Below are 14113 nucleotides of genomic sequence, written 5' to 3' on the forward strand. Positions count from 1 at the left end.
AACAGTCCAACATTTCGACTATTTTTCTCTCAATGGACCTCCATTAAAAAACACATCACGTCGTTATGTGTTTTCCCGAATTTCAAACCAATGTTTTAGGGCTTTTAGTTTAAAGAAAAATACGAGTCGAATGATGTAAAACTTATCTCGAAAAGGTAACTAAAACGAAATAAGTTTTAAATTAGTCTACTTGTATGCTTCTTCCGATCAAATATCTTAAAACATTAACTTAAATGTTTTTAACAAATGTCTATCGAGAGAAATGTGATATTATTTATTTCCAATTCTATTGAGCGGAGTTGACAAAAATAGAAACAACAAAAAGGGAAATATATTAAATAAAGTAGATGTAATTTTTATAAAACTATAGAACTAGAACGTGTATAATCAATCCAATCCAATCCAATCCAATCCAATCCATGACCATCATCCATAGGGTTGAAAATCAAATCAATCCTTAAACTAATTTCATCAACCTTTAGCCCACTTCTTCCGGCTATCTATCTGGTTAGTATTCATTTGTCTTCTTCTTATTCTTATTATCACATACCATTTTACATGCTCTGACCATTTCCCATGTTTTTAGCATTACTTTCTTTGACTTTTGATTTCCCTAATTTATGTGGATAAAATGCTTCTAGTTTCTTTACTTCTTGATCTGATTATCTGCTAATTCATGTGTTCTTGCCAATTACTTGAATCTTGATCTTGATTCTTGCTAATTTGAGTTGAGATTTTGATCTGATTTTGGCTAGATTGTTGTCAATTGAAGTGGGGTTGACTTTATGCATGTTGGTTGTTGATAAAGTTAAGATCTTTGTTTCATTTGAGCAAGAAAATTAGTGAAAGATTGGATCTTTTTGTTTAAACAAGAAAAGGGTTTCTTGAAAACTAATTTTTTGATCTAATTTTGACTATTTTGTTGTCAATTGAAGTGGGTTTGACTTTATTTTTGTTTGTTGTTGGTAAAGTTTAGATCTTTGTTTCATTTGAGCATAAAAATTAGTGAAAGATTGGATCTTTTTGTTTAAACAAGAAACAGGGTTTCTTGAAAACTAATTTTTTGATCTAATTTTGACTATTTTGTTGTCAATTGAAGTGGGTTTGACTTTATTTTTGTTGGTTGTTGGTAAAGTTTAGATCTTTGTTTCATTTGAGCATAAAAATTAGTGAAAGATTGGATCTTTTTGTTTAAACAAGAAAAGGGTTTCTTGATAATTTTTTGATCTTGGTTTGCCAATCTTGGAGTCAATTGATGTGAATTTGACTTTATTTCTGTTGGTTGTTGGTAAAGTTTAGATCTTTGTTTCATTGAGCTAAAAAATTAGTGAAAGATCGGATCTTTTTGTTAAAACACGAAAACGGTTATTTTTTTGTTTTGTTTTTGAAAAGTAATCTTTTGATCTTGTTTTGCCAATCTTGGAGTCAGTTGAAGTGGGATTGACTTTATTTGTGTTGGTTGTTGGTAAAGTTTAGATCTTTATTTCATTTGAGCTAAAGAATTAGTGAAAGATTGGATCTTTTTAGTTAAAACAAGAAAATGGTTTCTTGAAAAGTAATATCTTGATCTTGTTTTGCCAATCTTGGAATCAATTGAAGTCGGGTTGACCGTTTGACTTTCTTTTTATGGGTTTTGTTTTATAAAGTTCAGATCTTTGTTTCATTGACAAGTGATTGAAATTTGAAGCTCAATGGGGAATACTTGTGTTGGACCAAATATTTCCAAAAATGGATTTATTCAATCGGTTTCCGCTGCAATGTGGCGGACACCAACCGAGCCACCTACTCCTAACGGAGAACAATCTTCAACTCATAGCAAACCGCCTGAATCACCGTTACCCGTTCAGAACAAACCACCTGAGCATATATCAATTCCTAAACCCGAAAAGAAACAAGAACAAGAACAAGAACAAGAACAAGAAAAGCAACCCGTGAAGCCCAAAAAAGGCCCGCATATGAAACGAGTATCAAGTGCCGGGCTTCGAGAGTCGGTTTTACGACGAAATACCGGTAATTTGAAAGAATTTTTCACTTTGGGTAAGAAACTAGGCCAAGGGCAATTTGGTACAACTCATCTTTGTATAGAAAAGTCAACGGGTCAACATTACGCGTGCAAATCGATTGCGAAACGAAAGTTGTTGACCGAAGAGGATGTGGAAGACGTGAGACGGGAAATTCAAATAATGCATCATTTGGCGGGCCACCCGAACGTTATAGCAATAAAGGGTGCGTATGAAGATGCGGTTGCGGTTCATGTTGTTATGGAATTATGCACGGGTGGTGAGCTTTTTGATAGGATTATTCAAGTTGGACATTATACTGAAAAAAAGGCGTCCGAGCTTACGAGAACGATTGTTGGTGTGGTGGAAACGTGTCATTCGTTAGGAGTTATTCATAGGGATTTAAAGCCCGAGAATTTCTTGCTTGTTGATAAGAAAGAAGATGCGCTTTTGAAAACTATTGATTTTGGATTATCGGTTTTCTTTAAGCCAGGTATATAGTATATATGTTGAAAAATAATTATTTTGCTTAGGGGTGGCAATTATGACCCATTGGGTTGAATGAGTTGTATCAAAATGTATTTGATGGGTCAGAATGGGTCAAACTAAAAAAAGAAAATGATTGAAACGGGTCAAAACGGGTTGACATTTCTCGGGGTTTTTTTTTTTAAATGGAACGAGAAAAACGGAGGAAACTTTTTAGTATTTTTACTTTTTTAGTTTTTGCTTTATATTTCGAGTTATAATTTTTTAATTATTTTTTTTGAATTTTTTTAATCCAAAAGTTTTTGCGTTTATGCCAATAATTATTTATCCAAATATGCCAATAGTTATTAGGTAATCTATTAATTTTTTGCATAGTTATTTCAGCTTTTAATTGACGGTTTGTGTAGGTGAAACGTTTACTGACGTGGTGGGAAGCCCGTATTACGTTGCACCAGAAGTCTTGAAAAAACGTTACGGTCCCGAAGCAGATGTTTGGAGTGCAGGGGTTATTGTTTACATCCTATTAAGTGGAGTACCTCCGTTTTGGGCCGGTTAGTTAATTAGTTTTGTGAAATTACATATATACCCTCTCGTTTTGTCTCATAAATAATCGCAACATTCCCGTTAAAATTTGAACTTTGGATTCTAGTTAGACTCTAGAGTTAAACTTACGAGTTTGTCTATTGATTAAATGTCTAAAATACCCTTCAAGAACGGCCGTAAAGGAGAACATTGTTGATAAATTTTAATCATGACAATGTACAAATAGGTAATTTTAACTTTGAAAATTTTGCAAAAAGCGAAACTTTTTTACGTATTCTGTCTCATCATTATTGTCCGTATTACTATATTAGTTTTCACCAAAAAGAGATCCACTTTTGAAAACGGATAGGCGTATTTACCAAGTGTTTTATAATAAAATATTTTGTTACGCGTATATAGAAACGGAGCAAGGAATATTTGAGCAAGTCTTGCAAGGTGATCTCGATTTCGAATCTGATCCATGGCCAAGTATTTCCGAGGGAGCAAAAGATCTTGTGAGGAGAATGCTCGTGCGGGACCCGAAAAAAAGATTAACCGCTTATGAAGTTTTATGTGAGTTTCATTTTTGTATATTTTTAAAATTTTTTATCTTAACTATCTTATTAGTTATTACTTACATATGTAATAAATTTTTACTATTAAAAAATATTAACACACTTGCAACTTTTTAAAGGTCATCCATGGGTTCAAGTTGATGGTGTGGCCCCTGACAAGCCTCTTGATTCTGCGGTTCTGAGTCGAATGAAGCAATTTTCAGCTATGAACAAGTTAAAGAAAATGGCTCTTAGGGTAAGTTTGACTTTTGAGGTCAAACCTAGTCCCGTAAACGAACCTAACGGACACAAACCGAGCATGTTTGTGTTATTCGTTTAACTTTAACCGAAAATAATCGAAATCGAACATTTAAAAAAACAGTTTTTCTTGTTCGTGTTCGTATATTAAACAAATGAAATATAAATAACATAATATGCATTATTTAGTTGTTTTTATTATAAGGTAAGGATCCTTATAGAACCATTTGAAATTTGAGAACTTTGAGAACCATTTTGGACCACAAAAAAACCTCTAAAAAATATTTAAAAACATTATAAAACAAAAATTTTTAAAAAGTAAAAAACCAAAATTCTTATATTTCATTCCGGTTTCATTAAAAAAAACAAACTTTTTGCAGGTTATTGCGGAGAGTTTATCTGAAGAAGAAATTGCAGGGCTAAAGCAAATGTTTCAAATGATCGATACCGACAACAGTGGTCAAATTACTTTCGAGGAACTTAAAAGTGGATTAAAAAGAGTCGGCGCTAATCTTAAAGAATCAGAAATTTATGATCTCATGCAAGCAGTAAGCCCTTGAACAAACACTTGTTTTCAGTTTTCAGGTTTCATTAATCTTACAGGTTTCATTGACTAGTTTATAGTCAACCTTGGTATTTTCAAGACTCCATTTTTATCAAAAGTGTGAACCTTTTCCACTTAAAACTGTTACGTCTGTGGTGCTTTTTATATTCATTATGATGTTTATGAATCTTGTGTAGAAATGCTAAGTGAATAGTGTTAGTGTGAAGTTGAAACGTAGTCTCGTTAGACTCTGAACGTCAAACATGTAATCTATCATGCATTCTAATCCAGTGCATAACAAGATAAAAATAGTTACAAAAATAAAATAAAATAAAAATAAAGGACTTCGTTGATAGAAAGCATAGCAGTGCAACAGATACTAGGAGTTGACTAGTTTTTAGTCAAACCTTGTATTTTCAAGACTCGGTTTTTTAACAAAAGTTTGAACCTTTTTCCACTTAAAAACTGTGATTTCTGTGACACTTCTTATATTTGTTATCATGGTTATGCATCTTGTGTAAAAATCTTAAGTAAATCATACTGATTTGAAGTTGAAAAGTAGTCTGGTTTGACTTTAAAGTCAAACAAGTAATTTATCATGTCTTCTGATTCAATTTTTAATATCTGAATTCAGGCAGATGTTGATAATAGTGGAACAATTGATTACGGTGAATTTGTGGCTGCAACATTGCATCTGAATAAAATAGAGAAACAAGATCATTTATTTGCTGCATTTTCATACTTTGATAAAGACGGAAGCGGTTATATAACCGCTGATGAACTACAACAAGCGTGTGATGAATTTGGCATAGAGGCTCGGTTTGAAGAATTAATTCAAGACGTTGACCAAGATAATGTAAGTTCTTGATATTCTACATTAATTCCATTTTTTCATTTATGTATTAATTATTAAGATTGACAAATAAAATGTTTATGGGTCAACATACCTGTTTGACCCAACTAGCGTAAACGATCTGAGCCGTGCCGAGCTTGCCTAAGCTTGAGCTCAGATCGTTTAACTTAATAAAGCTTGAGCTTGACTCGTGAGAAAATTTTCAAGCTCGAGCTTGGCTTTGACTGGTCGTTTATTATTTATTAGTTGATTTATATACCTAATTATTCTTGTATATAATTGTAATTATAATTTATTTGAAATTATGAACAAACAAGTGTACCCAATATAATCCCACTCATGGTAGAGGCATTGAAATGTAAATAACATAATATAAATTATTTAGTTTTTATTATGTATATAATATTTTTTTATTATATTAAATAAATTTTATTTTATTTTTATAAATAATAAGTCTTGTGAGCCTAGTCAAGCTCAATATACGTAGCTTGTGCTCGTTTATTAAACAAGCAAAATTAGGTTCGAGTTCGGGCTCGGGCTTGTTTAAGCTCGGCTTGACTCAAGCTTTTAGCCAACCGATCTCGAGTACTCGTCTTCTTGACTATACCATATTTATGTTCTTTTTTAAATTTTTATTAATATTTTTTCTTACAGGACGGACGCATAGATTACAACGAGTTTGTGGCCATGATGCAAGGAACCACCGGTTCAGCAGCAAAGAAAAGCCTAGACAATAGTTTCAGTATCAAGTTCAGAGAAGCATTTAAACTATGAATATATCTTTTTTTTTCTTTTTAAAATTTTCATGCTGTAGAACTATACTTTTTTTTTTTATTGAATTTGTGTTTCAAGTTTTGAGTTTGAACTTATTATGCAAATTGTATTACACACTAATATGTATTATGCTATATACCTTGTAATGTTGAAGAGAGTAATATGGTTTTTAGGGTCTTTGGGACCCTTTGTTTAAGGAGAAATACTTTATTCTTTATTCTTACGTAAATACGAAATAAATAATAAATTTTAATTTTGTAAGAACGGTCGACCAGAGCACGAAGCTTAAGTTTGCCATCACAATGGTATACCTACATTGTACAATACATAGTGATTATCGGTAAACCTTTTTACCTTCACCTCGGGCCACCAATATACTTTGTCACTGCACTCGCACTCGCACTCGCACTCATGAGCTTTCATTAAGTTAAATGACAAGCCCATTAGTAGTGTTTTACTTCTCTATTGATTTCCTAACATTCAGTGACGTAGTCAGGATTTTTCTCTACGTGTTTGAAATTTTTTGAGGTGCGAACGCCCGACTGTCTATCATTGAAGCTCGGATTTTTCTGTATAGTCTGGTTAAGTGGTTCCAGTCGAGTCATACAATAAAATTAGAAAAAAAATAAAATTATTTTTAATTGAAATGTGAGTTAATTTTGCTGTCAAGGTTTCTACTGGCTCGATGTCATAATATCTACGGGTGAAATTGTGAAGTCAAAATTGACGACTATATAACACTAAAAAACCTTTTTCTTCGGGTTCGGCTAAACCCGTTCCTCAAAAGTTGCCTACGCCCCTGCTAACATTAATGTTAACAATATACCAATGTTGTTGACTGGACCGACCGAGATTCGGTCCACTGACCGGTCCGGTTCTATGCAGCTCGCTCGGTTTCTAGAAAACCGGCTGGTCCGACCGGAAAACTAGACCGGCTGAACCTGTTTTTCTATTAAAAAATATTTTTTTTTGAAAAATCTTTTTTCCAGAATTTTTAAGCCAAATCCGTTCAAAAGAAAACATTTAGATTTGAAATTAACAACAATAATAATAATTTTCTTACGTTAAAAAGTAAAATTCAAAACTTAATAATCATATAATAAAAAGTTGATTATTTTTGTAATACAAATTTTTTTTATCCTATTTAAAATGTGTATAAAAACAAACAGGAATCCTGTATAAAAAATAATAATAATAACAAATCGCAAGAAGTTATTGTCGCCGGAAACGGCAAACAACATTGTAAATTAGCTCCAGCACGGCGGAGACGGCGGCTGTAAACCGTCGATTCATTATCCTTTATCTTTCAAGGTATTAATCATCGCTTTATTTATTATAAAACATTTATTAATTACGTCAATTTCTTTTGCTTTTATTTATTATTATTATTATTAAATTGGGGATTTAGGGTTTCATTTTAATTAGGATGTATTTAATTGATCAAATTCAAACATTTTGCATCATTAAGTTATTGTTATTATTATTATTATCATTTGTCATTTCAATTTTTTGCATTTGATAGGAACTCAAAAGTCAAAATGTTGACTTTTTTCAGGATGATATCATTTCTTTGTTATCAAGATTTTAATTTGGGGCGTAAACGAGCCGACCCCGAGCTTGATTAGTTTTAATTTAAGACGGCTCGAGCTCGAACTCAGCTCGTTTAGAGTTGTATTTATAAAGCTCGGGATTTGGCTTGTGAGTAGTTTGTTAAGCTCGAGCTCGATATGTGTACCAGTATTCTAATCGATATTTCACATGGAGACCATAACCGATATATTATTGATATTGACTGCTTAGCTCATGCTCGGGCTCGATCTATTTTAAGCTCGGCTCGATTCGAATATTTAACAAGCCGATCTCGAGTATCTCACGAGCAGCTCGGCTAGTTTACACCCCTAGTCTAGTTTCAACCTGATTTGCTTTATGTTACTTATGATATCTTCAAACCAATTTACAGGCGTAGTTTTTTTTATTCCATATGGCGTTTGCAAGTTTTAATGGACTTCAATCTCTGAAATTTTCTTCACGGGAATGCATGTTCAATCCCGTCAATGGATCCAACAAGCGACGTTATTCCGTCAAAGCTTGTGTTAAGAAACCGGATCATGATACTCATCTTGATTCTAAGGTAACTTATTCTAAACCTCATACTTCATGTTTTCATTAGTTTCTTTAAAAAATCTAATAAAAATATAATTAAAATTTTTTTCAGATAAATTTGGTATTGGAGAGTGTGAAATGGGATGAGAAGGGTTTGGCTGTGGCGATAGCTCAGAATGTGGACTCGGGTGCGATATTAATGCAAGGATTTGCTAATAGAGATGCACTTGCAACCACAATTACTTCAAAGAAAGCTACTTTTTATAGTAGATCGAGATCAACATTGTGGACCAAAGGCGAAACGTCTCTTAATTTCATTAATGTTCATGATATTTTCCTCGATTGCGATCGCGATTCTGTAAGTTTCACTTCTTTCGTGCTTAAATTGCTCTCTTCAACCCATGAAAAGTGCAACATTTGTTCTTTTTTTAATAACTGACTGGTATTAGTTAGGCGTGTAAACACACCGAACATTTAGTGAGCCGTTCGTGAAGCCTTCGGTTACTTAATAAACGAACGAACATGATAACATGTCTCGTTCGTCCGTTTATGTTCGTGAACATTCATTTACGTTTGTTATTTTATGTTATTTTAAGTTTGTTTCTTTATTATTTATTTAAATTGTTAGGCCCGTTACAGTTTACTCTACTTTTGTTAAATTAAAGTATCACCTGTTACAGTTTAGTCTAGTTTTGCTAATTTTTAGGCGAAACAGATTGATATTCACGTTTACTTATAATTTGTATTTGATCAGTTATGTGTGTTTATATTCGTTCATCTATGTTCAGTTACATATGCTTGTTTACGTTTGTGAACTGTTCTTTTATACTATTAACAAACGAAGATGAACACATTCGTTTTCTTAATGAACAAACACAAACAAGAAAATCCCTTTTGTACGTTAAAGTTAAACGTACGAACATAGAAATGCCCTGTTCTAGGCCTTGTATTAGTTTTTATGCATTTGAATCCATCTTGTCACACTGAAATGTATAACATTTATCCAGATTATATATCTTGGAAAACCCGATGGTCCTACGTGTCACACTGGATCCGAGACTTGCTACTACACGTCCATCTTTGATTCTCTAAACAAGGCCGAGGTGCACATTACTTATCCTTGATCCAATTTATTAATATTTTTCACTTTCTTTAAATCATATATGTGTAGAATATGGATCCATTAAAATTTTCCTTTCATTTTAAGGTTGAAGAAAATAACCTTGCATTGACCACATTGTACTCGCTCGAATCCACACTTGCCAAAAGAAAACAAGAATTGTTAAATAATGAACAAGGCAAACCGTCATGGACAAAGCGTTTACTGCTTGATGACAAGTTACTGTGCTCAAAGATCCGGTATGCTGATGTCATGCGTTTTTTTTAATGATAATTAGGGGTGCAAACGAGCCGAGCCCGAGCTTGGCTCGTTTAACTTACACAGAGCTCGAGCTCGAGCTCATGTCGTTTCGAGCTCTATTTTCAAAGCTCGAGCTCGGATCGGGCTCGGGCTCGGCTCGTTTACTATTTATCAATTATTTTTATATATAATTATTATTATTTTATATATTTTTCTATTATAATTTTATGTATAAAAGAATATATATTATTTAGTTATTTTTGTTTATTTTTTCATAACATTATATTTATTAATTAATAATTATTAAATATATATTTTAAAAAAATTATATAAAAGGCATGCTCGTTTAGGCTCGCGAGCCGGCTCGAGCTCGATAAGTAAAGCCCGGGCTCGGGCTCGTTTATTAAACGAGCTTATTTTTAGGCTTGAGCTCGGGCTCGATAAAGCTCGGCTCGAAAGAGCTTTTTTAACGAGCCGATCTCGAGTAGCTCGCTAGTAGTTCGGCTCATTTGCACCCGTAATGATAATTTTGACACGTTCACTTATTAATAAATTATGGCATTTTTCAGTGAAGAAGCGGATGAGTTTTGTAGAACACTTGAAGAGGGTGAAGACGAGTCAAGAACGTTATCAGAAATGGCGGATGTATTGTATCATGAAATGGTTTTGTTAATCCGCAGAGGATTAAAATTTGAAGATGTTCTTGAGGTTCTTAGGCACAGATTTACTCAGTCAGGTGTTGAAGAAAAGAACAGTCGCAAATCGAAAAGTGTCAAGTGAATGTTGTTTTCGTCGTGTGTTTGGAAGTTAAGCGAACGAACTTGTGTTCTGTTGAAACAGTCTTTTGTTTTTGTTTTGTATCAATGAATTTTCAGTTATGTGACAGTTACTTTGGGGAAAAAAACATGAATTTTGATAATTTTTCTATCATTTTACTCTGTTACATTTAGTGATAAGATAAAATATTTCGAAAGTTCTCAAAATATCCTTTTTTAAAAGAGAGATTTGCTTTTTGTCGCCTGTCTTTTAGGCGGGACGATGAGTTTTTGTCCAATTAGAAGACAACATATATTAGTATGTCACCAAAGAAGCCCAACTAGTATCGATGTTTGGTGACATGTATCGTCTTCTTGGACGAAAGACTCACCGCATCCCGGCAACAAGATCGTAAGGGGCAATTTTGGAATTCGTTGTTTGCGGGGAAAAATCTCGAATCTCTCTTAAAAAAGAGATATTTTTGGAATTTTTCTTATAATATAATATGGTAATGTAGAAGTACTCAGATATGATTATTACATGAATTAATTAGTTGTTCACGAGTATGGTTATTTGCTAACCGGTTACTAAATACAAGTGTTGTAGTAATTGTTAGTTGGCCGATGAGGTGGGGTCCGTGGTAGGGTTGGAAATTCGTGTCTTAACGGGTTTAACAGGTTAGAAACGACGCGCTTAACACATGTATATATCAAACATGAGTACGACTCGTTTAACTACTTCATATATCATGACTATAGGACGATTTTAAGTTTCATGTACCAATAAGGGAAAATGATGTAGTCTAGCCTACTAATTACATTTATTTAAGAAAAAAAAATCACATACCGCAGTTTTTTAATTAAAAGGTCTTATCGTGTCTTAAACAACTAGCGATTAATCCACGTTTACTCGAGATTTTTACAACCATGCTATATACCGTATTAGACCTGTTAACTAATAAATTGATTAATAAAAATAACAATAGTTCTCTTATAACTTATAATATCACGAGATAAAAAGAAGATTAAGTGAGATTAATACATAAAGTTATTTAATTAAAAAAAGTTATGCACACAAATTTAAATAAAAAAATTATATGGCGGGAACACTTGTCTTAAATTATTATTATTATTATTATTATTATTATTATTATTATTATTATTATTATTATTATTATATTAAATCAACAGCAGTTAAAAAAAGCAGTTACTATTACATGTTTTTGATCATTTCATTCAAACACCACATTCACTTTGTGTCTCTAAACATTAACATTAACATTAACATTAACATTAACATTAACATCTTCTTCTCCGATCATCACAACAATGACAGCAGTTTTAATCCTGCACATGGTTTTCGGCATTCTCGGAAACGCCACCGGACTCTTCCTCTTCCTTGCTCCCACGTAATCACTTATTTTTTCGGTGGTACTCATCGGTACCGGTACCATTGGGAATACCAAAAACATGGAAAACAAGTACCGGTACTGGTTCAGTACCTGTATTTGGTAAAAAATATATATATAACATACAAATGTACCGTATAGATTTTTTTTTTCAGTTGGTTACTGACGGTACCAGTACTATTGAAAATACCAAAAAATTAACCAAAACCGAATGGTAACGGTACCATAAACATGAAAAATGAGTACCGATACCGAATGTGTTCAGTCACAGTCAGTTTTTCGGTTCGGTAATGTTGGTACCAGTACTGGTACCATTGATATTACCCAAAAGTAGCAGTAATAATTGAAAAACTAACTACGGGTGCGTATTGTGTTTGGTTAGTACCTGTATAGGACCGATATTTAGTAAAAAGATGCTTTTCATTATTAAAACGAGTACATGTACCGGTATTTGGTATAAAAAAAATACTTGATAGAGTTTTTAGGTTTTGTACTGATTGGTACAACCATTGAAATTACCGAAAAAGTACAGTAGATTGTGAATACATCAAACTCATTGGTTATATATATTTTAATTATTTTTATTGAATGACAAGCTATATTACTCCTAAATTCATTAATCACATGCAGGATCACATTCCACCCGATGACATTTCTCAACTGTTGCTTATCCGCATGGTACGGGTTACCATTTGTGTCGGAAACTCGTATTGGTTATTAACGGCGCCGGAGCCGTTATAGAGAGTGTGTATGTGATAATATTTGTTATGTATGCACCAAAGAAGGAAAGAATGAAGGTTTTTTGGTTAGTTGTGTTTGTTGTTTCTACATTTGCCACGGTCGCGGTCGTGTCGGTTTTCATGGTCACCGGGAAGACCCGACGGTGGTTCTGCGGTTGCGTCGCGGAGGTGTTTTCGGTTATTATGTATGCTTCGCCTCTCTCAGTTGTGGTAAGCATTTTATTTTATAACTTATGTGTAATAATAATGTTACAATGTTACATCATGTTTCTATAGTCACCATGCATTATAATGTATTTAACGTGTCCACTTTATATTTACTAGGACACATAAACGGGTCGGGTCGGGCTGGTTCAGGTATGGGTCAATTCAAAAATGGTTAATTTGGTTTAGGTGGTGGTTAAAAAAATGATTTTTTTATAGTGAAATTATTGTACATTTTAGCTTTGCTTTTAGGTTTTCGGCATTGTTTATACACGTTCAGGCATCGGTTACGTGCATTCTTGTGCCGGTTACACGTGTAGAGCTGGTTCCAAACTGGACTTACATTTTAAGTAAATAAAGTAGATACGTGAAAAATTTAGATTTTGGATGTTGATCAGCAATTTTTTATTCGGCGATTAAGTTAATGAATTCACGTTATACGTTACTAAGAATGTCACATGCCAATATAGCTCATGTATCTAATTTACGCGTGTGTATTACTGTAATTGTATATGAATTTATTAAACAGTCTTTTATGAAAATAAAGTAGATACGTGAAAAAATAACAGGTACTAAATAGCAAGTCATATACCAACAAATTTCATGTATCTACTTTATGCATGAATATCATATTAATTGTATCAAGATTTATAAAATAAACAATCTTTTTAGAAAATAAAGTAGATACGTGAAAAATGACAGACATTTAACAGTAATTTTATATTCATGCACATATTTATACATGTAATAATATGTGTAATAAAGTAATCAAATGAACAATTTCAAGTAATTTATGTTTACAAAAATAAAAAAAAATTAATATATAAAGATTAATTATTCTACTTTTTTATTTTTAATATTTTATGTTTATGAAGTTTTGACTTTTGTTGACTTTGCAATGTGTAGAGGACAGTGATTAGAACCAAGAGTGTGGAATTCATGCCATTTTTTCTCTCTTTATGTATTTTCTTGTGTGGTACTTCTTGGTTTATATTTGGACTCCTTGGAAATGACCCTTTTCTCTATGTAAGCCCTTCATCTTTCACCTCATTTCAACTTCATACTCTTGTATTTCATTGATTCGATATCGAATTGAAGGTATGCAACGGGGTCGGATGCTTCTTGGGTGCGGTACAGTTAGTTGTATTGTATACGCGATGTATAAAGACAATACAGGGGAAAAGGAAGAGAAACAAGCGGTCGAGGAGGGTGGTTTGGCTGTGGAGACAGGGTTGGTTGATGAGGACCAACAGCCGGAAGAAGGTAAATTAGAGGCGGCGGTCCCATCGTTGGAAAACGATCAAGTGTAGGGTTATGTAATCTACGGATTAAATTGTACGGTGTTAGATGTTTTTGTATTGTAAAAACCATGCGAGTCTTGTTTTTGTTACTTTAGTCGAATGGCGACTTTTAGTGCCCTAATGACACTGCGGATCAGTGTGTTTGCGGTTTATTCAAGTAACTAATATTTTTATTACTACAAAAATATATATAAACTAAATAAAATAATATAACTTTTGCAAGAAGAATGAAAGTAAAAATTGTTCATAA

The 14113-nt window shown here is 33.0% G+C and overlaps 2 protein-coding genes and 1 pseudogene across 6 annotated transcripts; all 3 read left to right on the top strand.

Annotated features, from left to right (window-relative positions):
• Positions 1–408: 408 nt before the first annotated feature.
• LOC143557481 (calcium-dependent protein kinase 1-like) lies at positions 409–6172 on the top strand. Of its 4 annotated transcripts, none has more exons than XM_077046536.1 (8): positions 409–511; positions 1652–2493; positions 2894–3037; positions 3429–3581; positions 3703–3818; positions 4201–4368; positions 4999–5220; positions 5872–6172. In XM_077046536.1, exons 2-8 carry the CDS (start codon positions 1692–1694, stop codon positions 5989–5991), a joined length of 1725 nt encoding a protein of 574 aa, XP_076902651.1. In that variant the 5' UTR covers positions 409–511; positions 1652–1691; the 3' UTR covers positions 5992–6172. The 4 variants fall into 4 exon arrangements, with proteins under 4 accessions (XP_076902651.1, XP_076902652.1, XP_076902653.1 ...); XM_077046537.1 differs by having other exon boundaries at positions 409–507; positions 1688–2493; XM_077046538.1 differs by having other exon boundaries at positions 415–511; positions 1647–2493.
• A 999-nt stretch (positions 6173–7171) lies between these two features.
• Positions 7172–10286, top strand: LOC143557458 (histidine biosynthesis bifunctional protein hisIE, chloroplastic-like). Its single transcript, XM_077046521.1, has 6 exons — positions 7172–7302; positions 7952–8122; positions 8207–8452; positions 9102–9197; positions 9302–9453; positions 10024–10286. The coding sequence occupies exons 2-6, from the start codon at positions 7973–7975 to the stop codon at positions 10232–10234; spliced, it is 855 nt and encodes a 284-aa protein (XP_076902636.1). The 5' UTR covers positions 7172–7302; positions 7952–7972; the 3' UTR covers positions 10235–10286.
• A 1252-nt stretch (positions 10287–11538) lies between these two features.
• On the top strand, positions 11539–13994 carry LOC143557468 (bidirectional sugar transporter SWEET1-like; annotated as a pseudogene). The gene is made up of 4 exons (XR_013139582.1): positions 11539–11618; positions 12249–12568; positions 13469–13588; positions 13661–13994. The product of XR_013139582.1 is annotated as a bidirectional sugar transporter SWEET1-like (transcript).
• The last annotated feature ends 119 nt before the right edge of the window (positions 13995–14113 follow it).

This window comes from Bidens hawaiensis, unplaced genomic scaffold (assembly GCF_021521415.1).
Source record: "Bidens hawaiensis isolate Kalapana, Puna unplaced genomic scaffold, B.hawaiensis_p1.1 tig00018977_1, whole genome shotgun sequence".
In the NCBI taxonomy this organism is placed as follows: Eukaryota; Viridiplantae; Streptophyta; class Magnoliopsida; order Asterales; family Asteraceae; genus Bidens; species Bidens hawaiensis.